The following is a 19,771-nucleotide window of genomic DNA, read 5'->3' as shown; positions in this document are numbered from 1 at the left end:
TAAATGTAATCGCAATGTTCACCCGCGATTGGATGCTATGTATGTCCTGCTACAGTATTGATTATATAATGTTTAATCCACTTTAAAATGCTTGTGAAAGGTCTTAAATGGGTAAAACCTACAGAAACTCAATGTTTGAATACATGTGTGATATATATATATATATTTTTTTATTTGCTTTGGATTGTGAGAAAGCACAGAAAGTCATGTGACACTGAACAGCATTTTGAATATGCAAATGAGTAACACAGTGATTGGCTGATGGACAGATCTTCATGAAAACGCTGTGTAATTGCAAGAAAGAGACTGAAACAGTGAATATTTGCGAAAAAAATGATTTAATGTGACATAATGTATATTTTCGACATTTGTGTTTGTTTTAATGTGAACGTTTTGGAAAAATATATAACCCAGCAAGACCGGAGCTGATCACACGCACAGTTTTGTTTTTATTCCACCATTCCACAGATTGCTGGGAACACTTAACTGTCAGCTGATATGGAGATCCTGTACCCGCTACACATGCAAAGCTGATTCAAATGCAGAGTTTTTGGTTGTGGGACACCAAAAAATGGAACAAGCCTCATTTTGTATGCATTCAGTGTAAGTGGGACGATTCCATATTTTACAGGATTGTTTGGCAACCTTATGAGTAATTGAATTAATCATAAGGAGAGACTGATTGTGTACTTCTTAATCAGGGAAACTGTAGATAAAAAAAATTCTACAAAATGCTTACAAAAGCAAAAACTTGAGACCTTTGACATTTATTTTAATAAATAGTATGGTCGTATTTACTATAACTAGGGCTGTCAAGCAATTACAATTTTAAATCTAATTAATTACGTGATGTGATGATTAATTTAATCTAATTAATCACAATTTAATTGCACATTAAATTTGGCTGAGAAATTACCTCCAAAAGATAGTTTAAAGTCATTATTGTGTTAAAGGGTTAGTTCACCCAAAAATGAAATTTCTGTCATTAATTACTCGCCCTCATGCCGTTCCACACCCGTAAGACCTTCGTTCATCTTCAGAAAACAAATTAAGATACTTTTGATGAAATGCGATGGCTCAGTGAGGCCTGCATTGACAACAAGATAATTAACACTTTCAGATGTCCATATTTAAGACGTATTTAAAACAGTTCATGTGACTACAGTGGTTCAACCTTAATGTTATGAAGCAACGAGAATACTTTTTGTGCGCCAAAAAACAAAATAACAACTTTATTCAACAATATCTAGTGATGGGCGATTTCAAAACACTGAAGCTTTGCAAATCATTTGTTTTGAATCAGTGGTTCAGAGCGCCACAGTCACGTGAATTCAGTAAATGAGGCTTCGTTACGTCGTAAGTGTTTTGCGATTTCAATAGTTGACGTGACTTTGTAAAGCTTCGAAGCTTCATGAAGCAGTGTTTTGAAATCGCCCATCACTAGATATTGTTAAATAAAGTCGTTATTTTGTTTTTTTTTGGTGCATAAAAAGTATTCTCGTCACTTCATAACATTAAGGTTGAACCACTGTAGTTTACAGGTAATATTTTCATCGACAAAACTGAGCAAAAGCAGACAATATTGTGTCCAAAATATAACACAATATTAGTTTCTTATTTATTGAACTGTTGTATAAAATCAATATCACATTTACACTCATGCTGTTTGGACAAAAACAGCAAACATGTGATATTGCTTATCTATATGATATGATATAAATATCATACAGAGGCATTTTTGCCCTGATATCTTTAATTTTATGGTCATTATTGTTCCATAACTCATTAATTAAATTAATGTGTTAAATCAACAGCGCTAATTATAACATTGTATTTATTGCATACTATTTATTAGTACAGTGTAAAATAAATGTTGTTCTAAAAACCCAGAAACCATGTAAACATCACACTGGACTAAAGGCCGAAGGCAGAGAGGGAACTTTGCCTCTTCGTTCCAGAGGTCCAGCACACGCCGCTGCTGTTTATGCGTATGCATGTGTGTTGGCCGTGGCACACTGCGAGAGAAAAAGTGAGAACGATGCCTTTGAGAGTTGTGGGAAATGAATTCCCTATGAAGCCTGCCCCATTAGGAATACATGATGCCCCCAAACTACTGTGTCTCTACTGCACCAGCACACTTTCTCTCACCCCTTCCTTTTTTCTCTCTGTCTTTAGGGACCTAGTGAAATATGTTGAAAGCAGGCCTCAAAGGCCTTTAGAATTGAAAAACAAATAGCATAATTCAGGAGAACGCCGTCACTTGCAGCTATTGGACCCACATGCTTTTCCTTACTTTTTTCATTTTCTTTCTTTTTTAAATAATTTGGGGCAAGTTTCACAACACCATTATGCCACCAGCTGAAATTAGAAGTTTGGCAGAGAATTCTTATTTATCCTGACTGTGCAACAATTAGCACATGGCATAAATAATTTCTTTACTCTTTGTGTTGTTTTTTCAGAGCCTGCCACCAAATGGATCCATACTTGATCTCTTCTTTTTATGATTCCTGTTGTCAAATATAAGATAAGTTTATATTGATAACTGCCTTAAAAAATATTGTGATATCTGATTATTGCCTGCCCGCCCCACCCCACTGGAGACAACACTAGCGATGTGTGTCTGCAATAGACATCCCACTGGAAAATATCATACATTTTATTTTTCTTCCATTTATAACATTTTATTGAGGTCGATTTGTAATGATAGTCAAGTTCTCATCACAATAAAGCAAAAATCAGAGTCACATGACCATTTTCACATGACCCTTACATATAAACAGGCCAATTTGTGCTAATTTAAAGATCTTAGCTTTTTTTGCACGTAAAAAGAGTAACAATGCATGTGTACCAATTAACTTTTCCATTAAGGGGCAATATTTGGAACTGATTCCCAAAGGGCATTTTCTTTTTTTACCTTTGAAAAAGGCTGTGTTATCTTTTATGTCAAATACTTTAACTCTTTCCCGCCATTGACAAGTTTTTCCGGCAGTCCATGTTTTCACTGTTATATGGTAGGGGGCGCTGTTACGCATCTTGTGGAATAGTACAGCATCTCCGGATAAAAATACAGGCAAAGAAGACAATATAAATTGAGTTAAAATTGCTTACACACATGTAAGCTAATGTGATCATCAGACATTCAACAGTAAATAAATCAAAATCAGAATACTATAGACTGCTAGCAATAAAATGATCAACATCAACAAAAGACAAAGGCCGAGACCACCGAGTGGAAGCGGACCTGATGCACAGGCTGTCGAGGGAGCTGGAGACCATCACAGCAGAGCCGGTGGAGGGGAAGACCAAGGTGGACAGCCTCCATGGCAGAGATGAGGAATGACCTCCGTGGCTGTGACTGGACTTGGAAGCACTATATTTGGGAACACTGGACTTGGGAGCTCTGTGACTCCTGGACTTATTGCAGAGTGTTTGGAGGAAGATGTATTCTTCCTCCTTTGCGGCCATGGGGTGCCTGGACTGTATGATAGAGAGCAAGAAAGGTCAAGTCTGGCGCAGACTCTGAAGGTTCAGAGATGGCTGGAGGTGCTGGAAGGGAAGGAGTAGACTGGGCTCTGCTGCTCCCGGACTGGTGGTGATGTTTTCCTTTACCATCTGTCCCACAGTAATGGAGGAAGCACTCAGCCCAGGTCCTGAGCCAGAGAACAGGTGGTTTCTTGCACAGTCATCACATGGAATTGTTCAGTCCACTCAAAAACACACCTTCATTGTGTCATCGTTCCAGGGCATTTGGTGGCTGATCTCCAGAAATTCCTGCACATAATCCTCCAGGGTCAGCCATCTTGGTGGAGGGAGAGTAGCTGGTCCTCAGGATGGAAAGCAACCTCCGCTGAACTCATATTGTTGGGTCCGGTCTTCTGTCACATTTGCGTGCAGGCAAGAAGAGATAAGGTGAGAATCTGAGTGCAAGTGTTTATTAATAAATGCAACCAAACCAAACCACAACCAAACTATACATAGATGTGACTTGATAAATGGATGAGAAAACAAAGGGCCTTAAACACATTACTTAATGAACTAAACAAGATAAAGGTATGCATAATCATATGAAATGTGAAAGCGGAATCAATGGGACCAAATGGATATCAAAATACAGTTGCAAGAAAAAGTATGTGAACCACTTGCAGAAACTGTGAAAATGTAATTTTAACAAAATAAGAGAGATCGGTAACACTTTAGAATAGGGAACATGTATTCACTATTAACTACGACTTTTCCCTCAATAAACTCCTAATTTACTGCTTATTAATAGTTAGTAAGGTAGTTGTTAAGTTTAGGTATTGGGTAGGATTAAGAATGTAGAATAAGGTCATGCAGGATAAGGCATTAATAATTACTAATATGCAGCTAATATTCTAGTAATATGCATGCTAATAAGCAACTAGTTAAAATACCCTAAAATAAAGTGTTACCGAGAGATCATACAAAATGCATGTTATTTTTTATTTAGTACTGTCCTGAGTAAGATATTTTACATAAAAGATGTTTACATGTAATCCACAAGACAAAAAAATAGCTGAATTTATTAAAATGACCCCATTCAAAAGTTTGTGAACCATTGTTTCTTAATACTGTGTGTGGTTACCTGGATGATCTACGACTGTTTTTTTTGTTGTGTGATGGTTGTTCATGAGTCTCTTGTTTATTCTGAGCAGTTAAACTGAGCTCTGTTCTTCAGAAAAATCCTCCAGGTCCTGCAGATTCTTTAGTTTTCCAGCATTTTTTTGCATATTTGAACCCTTTCCAGCAGTGACTGTAAGATTTTGAAATCCATCTTTTCACAATTTTGAATTTTGGGGGCTTTTTTGCCCACATCCTCATTCAATTTAGACCCATGGTACCAATGGATTATGGGTTTGTTGTTGGGTTCAATATAGTTTTAACTGCTCCATCTTTCCTTTGGAGCTGAAATGTGCCACTCAAACTGTTCAGATCAGACTGGAATCATCAGTCTCATTGTTACAAATACACTTCAGCCACTTTTCCCTAACAATGGGTTCATTCAGAAGGCTATGCACAGCCGCAGTTAGTGCACCCTTACAAAACAATAACTGCAGTTTTTATTCTGAGTTCATGTCATGCCCTGTCTCCTACCATCCTCCAGGCCAGATCCAAATTAAACACATGCAACATATCACAGAGACAATTAAGGACTGTGCATATACTCACCTCTAGGTATGTGTCCGAAATTGAATGCCTTATTTGGAAATGCATGGATAATGGCTTCAAAATGAATAACGAATTCTACCGAATAATTGGAAAAATATTTGGCAGACACAGTCACTGGTGAGACAGTGGATAGCATGATATGTATAGTGCATATCTAAAGCCTTTCGTGTCTCTCAGCAATCAGAGCTTCATAAAAACAAAACATCAACTAAAATACTGAATCATTTTCTAGTACTTGATATGTCTCTTTAAATGTTATAAACCTTGTACGATAATATACTTGTCTCACTCTCTCCTGGAGCTGTCGAGCATTTTGTGTATTCTTTATAATTTGTTCAGATTTGCATTTGTATGCATAGTAAAAGTTTCAGCAATTTTCCACCGCTGAATGTCCATGTTCTCTAATCTGTTATTTTATATAGAGTTCTCTTATTTGAGCCTGTGGCTGATTGTCCTGATGTAACTCAGTGCAAAAAAAGTTTAATTGGGAAAGAAAAAAAAAACATCTGTTATGGGAAGTGTTCCAAGTTCCGGTTGACCTAATTTATGCAGCCTAATAATCTTTTTAAGGGATTTGAATTATAGAAATGTGATAATGTGCTATGTGTATGCTAGGCTAAAGAGATGGGTCTTTAATCTACATTTAATCTGACAAGAGTGTGTCTGCTTCCCAAACAAGGCAAGGAAATTTGTTCCAGAGTTGGGTGCTAAATAGGAAAAGGATCTACCGCCCACAGTTGATTTTGATATTCTAGGAATTATCAACTGGCCAGAATTTTGAAATCACTATAGACGTGAAGGGCTATAATGCGTTAAGAGCTTGCTCAAGTACTGGGGAGATAAACCATTCAGAGCTTTATAAGTAATCAGCAAGGTTTTAAAATGTATACAGTATTTAGGGACCGGGCTAATATGGTCATAGTTCTAGTAAGAACTCTAGCTGCTGCGTTTTGGACCAGCTGGAGTTTGTTTATTAAGTGTGCAGGGCAACCACCCAGTAGAGCATTACAGTAATCTAGCCTTGAGGTCATGAATGCATGAACTAACTGTTTAGCATTTGTCATTGAGAGCATATGTCGTAGTTTAGAGACTTTTTAAGATGGAAAAATGTGTTTTTACAAATGCTAGGAATGTGGCTTTCAAATGAAAGATTGGTATCAAAGAGCGCTCCCAGGTTCCTAACTGACGACGAAGACTTAACAGAGCAGCCGTCAAGTGTTAGACAGTATTCTAGGTTATTATGTGCAGAGGTTTTTGGTCCAATAATTAAAACCTTTTTTTCAGAATTTAGTAGTAGAAAATTACTTGTCAGCCAATTTTTATTTATGTTAACTATGCATTCCATTAGTTGAATTCCATGAAGTGAAAACTAATGGCATTTTTTCTAGTGATATCTCCTAAGGGTAGCATGTAAAGGGTGAAAAGCAACGGTCCTAGAACTGAGCCTTGGGGTACTCCGTATTGCGCTTGTGATTGACATGATACCTCCTGATTTACTGCTACAAACTGATGATTGATTATGATTTAATATTCAATGTATATGATTATATTGGACCTCACTTGTCCCTGTCCCTAACTTATCATCTACACCTACCCCTAACCATATTAATCTTGCTGATCAGTAAGGGTTATCCACATTTTTTGATTGTGGTAAAAAAATGAGCTTCACCCGTCACAGTCAACGTACCAGCCTGATCAACTTAAGAACACCATATCCAGTTTCAAATATAGGCCTATAAATACTTTAGCACCTTATTTCCACTTTTAAAAATATTTTATTCATTTTTTTTTTTTTTAAAGTAAACACCTTTCCAAGCTGGTATAATGTGGGAAAATGGAGAAGCATGGGACCAGAAAAAGTCAGATTCAAATTCGGCTTGGTCGTGTCAAAAGCTAAATCCACTGAACTTACTCTCCACACCACTGTTTCTGAATGGGTTTCTATTGTAACTTGGTGCTTGAGTTAGTGTAAATATTTTGCTCACAGGACAGGCTGTTTAATAGACACTCTTCATTGTTGCCGCTAGTTTATTGAGTCGCTGTGCACTGTGACCTAATACTCAACAGGATCTTTTGTATATTTGCTCATCGATTATATTGTGATGTGCAAGGTACTGTCCTAGATCCCAGCATGCACAGCAGCATGAATGCATTTATTTCTGTTGTATCTGAAAGGATTTTATGATGTCTGCTGATTGCTTACATGCTGATTGTTGATAACCAGAGAATCACAGCTCATCACAATACAAAACGTTTGTACAACTGCAGTTGAGTAGGAGAACACTGCACAAATCCATCATTCACAGAATCCAGCAGAAGTCTTCAAACTGTAGATCACTTTATTATTCCAGTCAGAAGACAGTCCTCTTCCTGTCAAGCTGTCTGACGGTCTCGTGAGGGTGGCAGATGTGCGTTCTCACAGAACATATGATTCACGACTGTGAATGACATGGCAAATAAAACATCATTTCCCTAATTTTAGCTGGCACGGTTCTCACAAACACCTGAAACAACCTGTTCTCAAAGAAAGGATGCATCTGGCCTTAGTGATTAAAATAGTGATAAAGCTTGTGATTCACAAATTTATTTGCATAATTTCCAAAATTTCTGTAGACAGTAACAGAATTTCACCAGTATTCCACCAAAATAAATGGAAGAGGATTTGAAATGTTAGAAGCTTGAGGAATTTAAGACATAAATATTATAAAAAATACTCATCAGATATTCTGTAATTTACAACAGTAATGTATTTATGTCTTCCTTTTTATAATTAGAGTTAATAATAATAATAATTATAATAATAATAATAATAATAATAATAATAATAATTACCCTGAAAGGGGTCTGAGTTGGTTTCAGCAGCAGCAATATGAGAGACAATATCAAATTGTCATAAAAGACAAAATAATTGCAATATAATTTTTTGGCCAAGTTGTGCAGCCCTATAAATAATATAGTACTAGAAATAAATAAAATAAAACATTTACTGAAAAAATTTAGGGAGGACCACAAGTGTAAAAATAAAGCATTTCATTAAATAATAACTAATTGTACATTTAAAAATAGGCATTAATAAATTTGTTTACAAATTAATTTATTAATCTATAATTACAAAGTAATTCATTATTTGATATTTTAATTGTCAATAAAAAGAGTAAATAAAAATGAAAAATGAAATATTATTCCATCAATAAAAAAAAAAAAAAAAATACATGCATGAATTCAAAATAATGGAATTTCTAAATGTAATTTAAAAAGAGAAATACATAAATGGATTCACAAATTGAATTATGAATACAGGTTTTAATCAGGTATTTAAAGGGAATTTCCGTTTCTTTTCACTGCTTTTCCTCATCTTGTTAGTGATTTGATTTCGACCGAGAACCGTGAACATGCAAATATGTTTTTAAATTATTGAAATATTACATCTAAGGGGATCAGCTGACAAAAGAGTTTGGGAACCCCTGATTTGAAGTAATCAAAAAGTAATCTCACATTTCACTTGAAAATTATTATAATACAACAAATAAGCAATATGACACTTAAATTCAGTTTAATTGCAGTACAATAAACACCACCATGATGTATAAACAAAGTACAGAATAGTATATCATTACTTTTTCCACAATCTGTGTGCTTAACTTAACTGAAAACTCTTTTTGATCATTATAAAGACTTTTTGTTTAAAAGCAAAACATTTTGAGTAACACTTGATGTGAGAAATGACTCGTCTATCGCTCAGCTTTTTTTAGTACACTTTTTCAGCTGATCAATTCTTTGTGATCACGATCAATAGCTTCTCTCTCTAAGTTAGCCAGAAAAAAGCAAGAGTAGCTTATATAGATTTATTTGCATGGAAACTTGTGTCCACACTGTGACTCTCCTCCTGCGGTGACAGTGATGGACGATCTATTGACAGCATCTTTCACTGGCAAGTTGTTGTGAATAATTGCTACAGATGGAAGAGTGTGTAGAACACTAAAGCATAAAGATTAAGATAAGCGGGAGTAAAGGAGGCTTCAAGTGGCCTTATCACTTGTTCACCAGGACCATGGAGCGAGATTTAGGAAGGTTATCAATGCTGACCTCTGTGTAGGAGCCATTCATCAAGTCAAGATGTTCAGATAGTGACAGTCAGAATGATCTCCATCATTATGTGCAATGACACTGGAATTAAACATCTATTACAACTCCAATACAAAGCCTGAACAATGACAACACACCAGTAGCTGCCTTTGCTTTGAAAAAGAGCCCCACCCCCACCATCACGCCACGCACACACTAGGGTCTGAAATTAATGGGTCTTGGGGCAAACATGCCAACAAAATGAATAAAAATGCCACAAAAATCCAAGATATGGGGCAAAAATGTCTCTGTATAAGTTCTTGTTTTTAAAGGGAACATGTCATGAAAATATGACTTTTTCCATGTTTAAGTGCTGTAAGTTGAATCAACTCCACAACAACTACATAAAAAACGTCCAGTTTCATTCTGAAAGTTGTAACTTCTTCCTGAGTCTCTCCATCAGTGTCCGACTCCGGTTTGAACAATGTAAGGCTGAACACCGTTACTGACAATCCTCATTTTGTCTGCGTGAGATTCTCCAGCTTTGTTGTTGTTGAGCAACCGAAGCGCGAGCCGTTAAAGCTCCGCCCTCTTCTGGAAAGGGGGCTGGGAGCAGCAGCTCATTTGCATTTAAAGGGACACACACGAAAATGGCGTGTTTTTGCTCACACCCAAATGGGGCAAATTTGACAAGCTATAATAAATGATCTGTGGGGTATTTTGAGCTGAAACTTCACACACACATTCTGGGGACACCAGAGACTTATATTATCTTAAAAGGAGCATTATAGCTCCCCTTTAATATTTATAAGCAATACCACATGAGCATGAGAGTGCTGTTTCCCGAATATCAGCAGAATGTTTGCAAATGTAATATTTATTTATACAACAGTTCAATAAACAAGTAGTTAATATTAGGCGACTTACATTTTAGACAAAATATTTTCAATATTGTCTGTTTTTGTTCTATTTTGCCAAAGAAAATAGTTGCAAACAGTAGAGCCATTGTGCGTCTTTGAGCAACAGTTTCAGTTTCGTTACTGAATCAGCGTTTTTGAATGAATCGGTCTGTGAATGACTCATTTGCTTTGTCCCTGAATAAAGCAGCCATTTTGAATGAATTGTTTGACTACTAAATGATTCAATGAGTCACTTAATAAGACAATGATTTGCTGCCACCTGCTGGTGGTTTTAGTATCATTTCATTTTAACTTATGGGCTGAGAGAGTGACAATCAAAGATTGAGTACCGTTTTTGTTTTCGGTCATGATTGTAACAATAGTTCTGGTTAAAGAGATAGAATGTGTTTATAAACAGACTATTAAGAGTGAAATATGATATATCATTGGATAATAAAGTAATTGCAGTCGCACTGCATACTACAGCTCCAATAGTTTCTTTGAAATGGGCCTCCGAATTGCAAAGAAACTGTTGCAAGACAACAACGAACCCTCTAAAAAAAGCCCACATGTGATTTACAACGAAAATTACTTGGACTCGTTTCACAGTTTAGGGTCATTCATGGCAAACAGTGACTAAAAACATCAGGAAAATGTATCAGGTCTGCCACAGACACTGTGGACCACCATGGGCAACACGTACCTTCCAATATTTAGATTACCAATTACCAGTATATCCTCAATAAATATGTGCTTACACTCTTATCGTGTGATATGTTTCCCAACTGCATTTTTTTTCTTAGAAAGATTTGCATTAAATTAAAGCCACATACTGCGAAACGTTCGGGTCTCATCTTTTATTGTAAAACTGGAAGAAATATATATCCCAGGCAACACTATATTACATTATACAATAAAAGTATCTACACAACCAATGCTAATAAATCACTTGGGTGTACTGGGACCTCAGGAATCTGGATGTTTGTTACAGGTTAACAGATACTTAGTTCACTAAAATTTTGACCATGACATTTCAACTTTGTTCTACATCCCATGAAGCACATCTGTGAATTAAGTAAAGCCACTATCTTCCCGAAAAGTGTAACATTTCACAATTTTACAACGTATTAAATCAAATTAACATAACGCGCACACACACACAAATGAACAAAACATGGTGCTGATTGACCACGAGACAAGCTGAGAACGAGACGAGAACATTGCTGGTGTGGTCAGTTACACTACAAAGAGAGACACAAATAAATCAATAAAATCATCAAATAAAGAAAAGAAAAAAGGTAGCAATTACTGCCATTACTGGGTTGCAAAACATCAACATTTCAACAGTTATTGCATTAATGCTGAAAACTGTGTTGCATAGAGATATAGATTAACCAGCACAAAGACAGCTAAAAGACTGTTAAAGGTTATTTCAAATAAATGAAAATAAATCATTTCTTGTCATTGAGTTTAGGCCCTTGGCATTTTGTTGTGATTGAAATGTAAATGTTGAGTGTTTTGGTGTAATAGTGTGAATTTAATGTCTATGTGAATCAAACTGAAGAATAAGTGCTGCTAACATACACACTTAAGGATCAGGTTTTATTCGCCAAACGAAATGTACTTTGGGAGAAACAAATCTTACACATACACATAATTAAGCAATAAAAGCCAGAGCAAATACACCACACAAACATTCTTATTATCTGATGCTCCTGACCAACATCATGACAGCTCAACTTTAAAAGGAAATGCCATATTAATTTGAAAAATGCACTCAATTAAGTAAAATATCAGAATATACTCATGGATTTAAATTTCTGATAAATAAATAATAACAAATAAAGCCTTTGGTTCTTGACCTAGTGATTGGCAACTGCAAACAGCAGTTAATAAAGGTTTTCATGACACATAAACAGAGGCTGAGGTGTTGAAGAGGTCTATAACACACTGAAGGAACAAATGTACATGATGAGGACAAGAACAAGCTGAAACAGCCTAGGGACAATAGAGTGTAATGAAGACAAATGGATGAGGACTTAAATGTGACTCAATGAGGCACAAGATGCTTCATTTCTGCCTCGCTGGCAAAAGTCAGGCTGGAATTTCAGTGCTAAAAAGAACTGTGAACACACACACACACACACACACACACACTCTTGCTTGCTCACACACACACACACACACACACACACACACACACAATGCAGATTTTTTTTTTAAAAAAAGAACAGCATATTATGTGCAAGACATACTGTATTATTGTACAAAATGTGTGCAGCTAGTATATTCTTGAACAAAACAGATTTCACGTTCATGATTTTGAACATTTCTCCTGTGACAAACTTCTATTTTGTTCAAACCATTTCCCTCATAAATGGGACACACAATGTTCACACTGCTCTAACTATACTCTTACAATGTCTGTGACTCTGGTTTGTGAAGGACACAAACTCAAATATATGAGGAGCACATTTATTGAATGGTTGTTAGCCCACTGAGTTTAATTAGGTTTGTTTGGGCCTTAAACTGATCATATCATATCGTGTCCAGTGTGATGCTCGTTGAGGAACCATCTGCCTTTCTAGAGTAATAGTGTAGTCATGCATATCTGACTGAGCTTGAAAGCACACTATAATGCCAATTTAGGCATTTTGTCTCAAACAGGGTGATTTAAAGCTGCGCTTGTGGTCGTCTCAGTAGTGATGATGTGTGTTCAGTGCAACAGTGCTCTAATAAGTCTTCTGTTGACCTCCAAAAATCTGATGAGCCAGATCAAATGCTGTTTTTACATATAGCACAGTAGAACTCATAGCATAGTTCTATTTAACAAAAATATACTTTACTTTTAGGGTTATTCTTTATTCTATTCTTCAGCTGTAAGTTTGAATGTAATATATGAATGTAGGAATACTTTAACAAAACTAAAGTTTGCTCTGAACTATTTGTGGCTTGTGTTCAGACAGAATTCTATGGAAACTTGTTTCCGCCACAGAATAAAAAAAGTCGCAATTACCTTTTTTTTTTAATAGCAATTTTAAGATCTAAACTTGCAATTGCAAGAAAATGTCAGAATTGTGAGCTGGCTTTTTCCTCAGAATTGCAAAATTTATATCTCACAGTTCCTACTTTATAACTCGCAATTATGAGTTTAGATCTGACAGTTCTGAGAAAAATAGTCTGTGAAATGTGAAATGTAAACTCGCAATTGCAAAAAAAAGTCAGAATTGTAAGATAAATGTCTCTTGTTTCTGTGTCTGTGCTAACTCTTGATGATAAAAAGTCTCTATCTTAATATTTTTATTCCATGGCGGAAACAAGCTTCCATAGAATTGCTGTTCACTGATGCAAAAAAGCCAAAAGATGGTCCACACACAACTTTTATTCATGCTGGCTGTTTCTAATGACTTTTATTGTGTTGCATTTTGACATTTTCATTAAGACATTATATAGTATGTTTATTAGACAGTTCCCTTTCATAGGAACTCAATGCAGCATCAGAATGTTGACCCTATGGGAAAGTTCCTGCGTGATTGCATCTGTGTTGAAGTGTTGAATCATTCCCATCTCATTGTTGCAATGTCACCACATAACGGTGTACCGTGGAAGCCATAAAGGATATCCAGAACAAACAGCGTCAGCTTCTGTGTCTTCAGTAAGCTCTCTGTGTTACTCTTTTTGGAGTTGATTTGGAGAAAGTTTGGCCAGGCAGAAATGGACTTGTTTGCATCTCATGAGATGATGCAGTGTCTGCTCTGGTTTTCCCTCATGCATTCAGCTCCGCTTTAGTTGGACGCCACGGTGCAGACGTGGCCGAGATGGCTATCTCTACGCCATCTCTGATGCCTCTCCTGAATGGCTCTCCATCAGGAGGGACCTCCTGTCACAGGCCGAGGGCACAATCTATCACCCCCGGCCGGAAATGTGGAAGCTGTGGGTTTGGCCACTGAGGGGAGTCAACTCCTGAACTCAACAGAGGTTGTTGAGACCATCCTAAACTCTAAAGCTCCCTCCATGAGGAAACTTTATGCCTTTGGCCACAGCCATATCACCCTGTAGCCCAAGACTGGTTGCCCACTGAAGCTAAGCAGGGTTGCGCCTGCTCAGTACCTGGATGGGAGACCTCCTGGGAAAACTAGGTTGCTGCTGGAAGAGATGTTAGTGAGGCCAGCAGGGGGTGCTGCTCACCCTGTGGTCTGTGTATGGGTCCTAACACCCCGGCTTAGTGACGGGGACACTGTACTGTAACAAGTACACATCTGTAACAAGATGTTAAACCGAGGTCCTGACTCCCTGTGGTCATTAAAAATCCCATGGCACTTCTTATAAAGAGGGCCAATGGAGGGAATTTGGTTGTTGTTGAGGTTGAAGACAGCTTCTTGTTCACTATTATCTCTCTTAAAAGGGTAGGAGATCTGCAGGCCTTCTCTGTTGCCTCCTCCTGCCTAGAGTTTGCTCCAGGTAGGGTCAATTCTTAACCTTAGACCAGGGGTAGGCAAGTTCGGTCCTAGAGAGCTGCTGTCCTGCAGAGTTTAGCTCCAACCCTGAAAACAAAACCTCACCTGCCTATAGCCTTAGTAATCCTGAAGAGCTTGATAAGCTTGTTCAGGTGTGTTTGATTAAGGTTGGAGCTAAACTCTGCAGGACAGCGGCTCTCTAGGACTGAACTGGCCTACCCCTGTCCGAGACCATGTTACTTGCCTAAAGTTCAGACTAACATACAGTAGCACGCTCAGTTGTTCTGCAGGCCTTTATCCTCCTCCATTCCAGTTGGTGGACCGAGAGAAACTTAACTTGCTTTGCCCAGTTAGTGCACTTGAGGGTTACGTCCACCACTCTGCCCAGTGGTGTAAGACTGACCAGATGCTGTTATTCTTTGGTTCAAACAGACAGGGTTCCTCGTCATCCAGACAAAGAATAAGCAAGTAGATTGTTGAGGCTATTACTACGGCTCTACAGCGTGACCTTCCTTCACCTCTAGTCGTAAGGGCCCACTCTACTAGGAGTATGGCTGCTTCTAAGGCTTTATTGTCAGGAGTTTCCCTCCAAGAGATGTGTGATGTGGCGGGCTGTGCCTCTCAGCACACATTCATCAGATTCTACAGCCGGGATTTGGATTCCGCACCAGGGTCTTATGAGTGCTTCTGTCCTAAGCTGTGCTCGACATGATTCACACTAGGACAGGCATTTGTCAGTATGGTGCAGTGGGTATTAATGTTCCCATAGCATCAACATTCTGACTCCTTGAAAGGGAACACTCACTGCAGAACGTTGATTGGTTGACAGAGAATCGTCACTTGTGTGTGCTACAAGGGAAATAGCAACACAATACCATTGCAACACGATGTGTACTTTTTGGCTGTTTTTCCTTGCAGCCTTCAGCCTTTGGAGGACGTACAGCAGCTTTGTTTGTGCAATGTTGTTTACTGTCACTTTCTTCTTCCACGAGAATGATGTTGATCGCTACTTTCAAGCATACACCACGCCTATCAAGTAAGGGTACTGTTGGTGGTGGAAATGCAAGACGGATCAGAGTTTCCCGTCCTGAATCGTACTGTACTAAACTGAACTGAACCGTACCGCTCAGTGGAAATGAGCCATTTGCTCCAGGTATCATTTAGCTTCCACGGTATGCCATCATGCTTCATGGGGCGATGTCGCACCAATGAGATTAAAGTTATTCAACACGTGCTTAAAAAAAAGGAAAATGTTACTGTAATGTGTTTATTTTTAAGTGTTGTACTAATAACTGACAAATGTGTCCCCAAAGTGTATCTCCATAAAAACCAAACACTTACACAGAAAGCCTTCAGGACAACAGAAAGTAGTCATCTCATTTAAACGGCTTAGAAAGAGGAAACTGCTAAATGTTACTGTAACATGTTTATTATTAAGCATTGTACTAATAACTGTAAAAACAAACAAACAATAAGCTGTTGAAATGTGTAGTCAGAAACACTGGGACGATGCAAACAACACAATCTTCTACACTGACATAAACAGACGTGACACTGATGGACACATTTCCTGCAGTGACTGTATATCACAAGTGAACACAATGAAAAGAAAAACACTGAAAAACTTTAAAAAGCATTGTGCATAGTTCAAACATCACCTAACCCGTCTGCTGCTTAACACTACTTCTGCTAACAAGGAAGTGCAAAAAATTTACATCTCTCATTAAATTAGCTCACTGTTGCACTGAAGGGTGTTTTCATTCATTCCCTTGTTGTATAAGGTTTCTCGCTGTTGTTGAATGTGTGTGCATGTTGTGTGTACCTATACAGAAACCCGCACATGTGTTCGTTTAACTCACTACTAGGGTCAAGTCCATTCGCATCCCTTAAAGGTTTTCCCGAGCTTTGGCCCAGTCGGCCGACGCAATCCTCTGCAGAACCGGCCTGCGGTACGCCACTCATACCTCACCTACCCACACCACTGTGTTCCCTCTCTTGACCTCTGACACCTCACAGTGAGGGCCGCTCTGTTTGCCGTCCAGAACGAACAGGGACTCGGCCGATGACGTGACCAAGTATCGTCCAAACACCCCACTGGAGACCACCACCCTATTGGCGTCTCCCCAAGGCCAACTGGTGGCTGGAATCGGATCCTTGACGTTCTGAAGGGCTTTTGCTCTTCCTGTCGCCAGGTCCGAGAAAACCAGCTCCGAGCCCTGAGCTGAAGAGGTCACGACCACGTACTGGTTGGCCTCTGTGAAGGACGGCTGAAACTCCAAGTCTGCGAGTGGAATCGAGACATCCACTTCATGGCTTATCTGCAGCTCGCCGCTGAAGGAGATGGTCTGGACTTGGAGCTTTCCGCGTCGCTTATCCACTGAGACAATAAAACGGCCATCTGGAGAGACGAACGGCCGGCCGTTGATGTTGGGATTGGGTCCAATGACTGTGTCGCTTACACTGTCAATGAGAAGCTGCGGGCTCGGAGTCGAACGGTTCTCAACTTGGCACTCGATAAAATAATAGCCGCTTAAATGAGTGTAGGCCATGCTGGCTGGAATACAGCTGTAGTTCTTCAGACTGATGGTCTTGACGAGATGGAGGGTCTCAAGGTCGATTTTATGCACCGCAGCCTCCGATTTTAAGAAGACAAAGCCAAACCTGAGATGACAATGGTCAAAGGCAGGTTAATGATCTTTTTGCAGATTTATTAAGTGCTGTGCAGTTAATTACACTTCCAATTTTTGGAAGAATTATGTTGAAAATCTGACAGAGGTCATGCACGATGAGCAGTGACGATCGTTTCGTACCTTACGTGGGTGATAATGAGGTTGGTGGGAGGGATGTAGAAATCCTCCACTCTTTCAAACGGAGTGTGAATGATCTGACGCTGCTCCACTGCACTTGCAGAAGTGATCACCTCAAAAATGGAAACAAGGGAAAGTAATATTACAACCATCTTAAATCTGACAGAACTGAGCAGACAATAAGCAAAGATCTCTGTAGAAATGGATAACATCTACTGTCGTAATCTAACAAATGGAATAATCTAAGAAAACATGTGTGCTCGTGCTTTCAGTCTGTGCAATGAATGACTCTTACTTTGATATTTTATTATATAAATGTCAAGACATTCATTAATTCATGTATAACTGTAATTTGGTGTGAAACTGTCCTACAGCCCCCATGACGGGTGTTTAATTATGCCTATGATGTTTTCCCTACTCACAGTTAATAAACGTATAATACTGAAACTGATTCACTTAAAACATTGCTTCTTCTCTAGTCAGTATTCAATCATATTGTTTGCCAAATTAATTTTGCTATTAAAAAAAAACTTGATTTTTTGCACTGATCTGAAAAAACACCTTTGTTCGAAACACTTTGGTGACACTTTATATTAGGTGTCTTTAACTTCTATGTACTTACATCAAAAAAAAAAAGTTTGATACAGTGTACTTGTGTGTTGTTGTATTGAAAACACTTGTGCTGCTATTGAGGTGTGATACGGGTAAGGTTAGGATAGTTTTGTGGTATGGGTAGGTTTAAGAACATACATACAGTTGTAATTACATGCAGGTTTTTCTTTTCAAATATAAGTGCAATGTAAAAACATGTACTGTATGTACACAATAAGTGCACTGTATCAAATGATTAATTTAAATGTTAGTACATAGTAGTTAAAGACACAGAATATAGTATTATACTTTAAAACATACCAGTTCACAAATATACTTAAGCATGAACTGAATGTAATGTTTTTGGACACTTAATTGCATGTTATTTACAATTAAATGAAAATGTGTTATACTTTAAATTTATATTTAAAATACTTTTAACTGAACTTTTTGATTCACTTAAAGGGTTAGTACACCCAAAAATGAAAATTCTGTCATTGATTACTCACCCTCATGTCGTTCCACACCCGTAAGACCTTTGTTCATCTTCAGAACACAAATTAAGATATTTTTGTTGAAATCCGATGGCTCAGTGAGGCCTGCATAGCCAGCAATGACATTTCCTCTCTCAAGATCCATTAATGTACTAAAAACATATTTAAATCAGTTCATGTGAGTACAGTGGTTCAATATTAATATTATAAAGCGACGAGAATATTTTTGGTGCGCCAAAAAAAACAAAATAATGACTTATATAGTGATGGCCGATTTCAAAACACTGCTTCATGAAGCTTCGGAGCGTTATGAATCAGCGTATCGAATCAGCGGTTCGGGATCGCGTGTCAAACCGCCAAACTGCTGAAATCACGTGAAACGACACGCTGATTCATAACGCTCCGAAGCTTCATGAAGCAGTGTTTTGAAATCGGCCATCACTATATAAGTCGTTATTTTGTTTTTTTTGGCGCACCAATAATATTCTTTATAATATTAATATTGAACCACTGTACTCACATGAACTGATTTAAATATGTTTTTAGTACATTAATGGATCTTGAGAGAGGAAATGTCATTGCTGGATTTTCTGGAAATCCATTGGATTTCAACAAAAATTTTAAAATTTTAAATCTTAATTTGTGTTCCGAAAATTAACGAAGGTCTTACGGGTGTGGAACGGCATGAGGGTGAGTAATTAATGACATTATTTTCATTTAAGTACATCTTCAATGTAATTTCATAATTACTTCTACTGTCTTTGAAATATGGTTAAAGTGTACTGATGGATTTACTGACAAGCATTTATAGTTAAACAAAAACATACTTTAATATCATTTCCATTGAAATTTGTGTTTAAATACATATAATTACACATTTATAATGATAAAGTTTCAATTTAGTGCATTTAAAATGCATTAACACACCATAGTTAAAATTATAATCAAGTATTGCATGTGTTTTAGTTAGTCAACATATCAAAATAAGTGTACTTCTTTAAAGCACGACAAATTATTAAAACATATTTAACTTCTAAGTGCAGTTTTTAAAAGTGTGTTAAACATGAAAGTTTACTCTTAAGTGGTCTTTATTATATCTGCAAATGCAGTTCTTTAAAATTACACTTTTAAGATTTAAATTTAATTCAATACAATTAAGCCAACTTCTTTTTCACATGGGTATCTAAAGTAAAATCAAGTCATTTATCATGCCATATTTGTATTTATAACATGTTATAGGATATTTAGTGGCTTAGTTCACAATGATTATT

General features: G+C 37.5%; 1 protein-coding gene across 1 annotated transcript in view; it reads right to left on the bottom strand.

Moving 5' to 3' along the window:
• Positions 1 to 10,993: 10,993 nt before the first annotated feature.
• Positions 10,994 to 19,771, bottom strand: part of fstl4 (follistatin-like 4) — a 196,154-nt gene continuing 187,376 nt past the window's right edge. Inside the window, exons 15-16 of the mRNA XM_051878653.1 lie at positions 17,419 to 17,528; positions 10,994 to 17,269 (exon numbers count right to left, since the gene is read on the bottom strand). Coding sequence (XP_051734613.1) covers positions 16,567 to 17,269; positions 17,419 to 17,528 — 813 coding nt within the window. The 3' untranslated portion in view covers positions 10,994 to 16,566. The remainder of the gene's footprint in view (positions 17,270 to 17,418; positions 17,529 to 19,771) is intronic.

The sequence above is a fragment of the Ctenopharyngodon idella genome, chromosome 21 (assembly GCF_019924925.1).
Source record: "Ctenopharyngodon idella isolate HZGC_01 chromosome 21, HZGC01, whole genome shotgun sequence".
Taxonomy (NCBI): domain Eukaryota; kingdom Metazoa; phylum Chordata; class Actinopteri; order Cypriniformes; family Xenocyprididae; genus Ctenopharyngodon; species Ctenopharyngodon idella.
The sequence above is the reverse complement of the archived record's forward strand: the minus strand, read 5'-3'. Positions and strand labels throughout refer to the sequence as shown.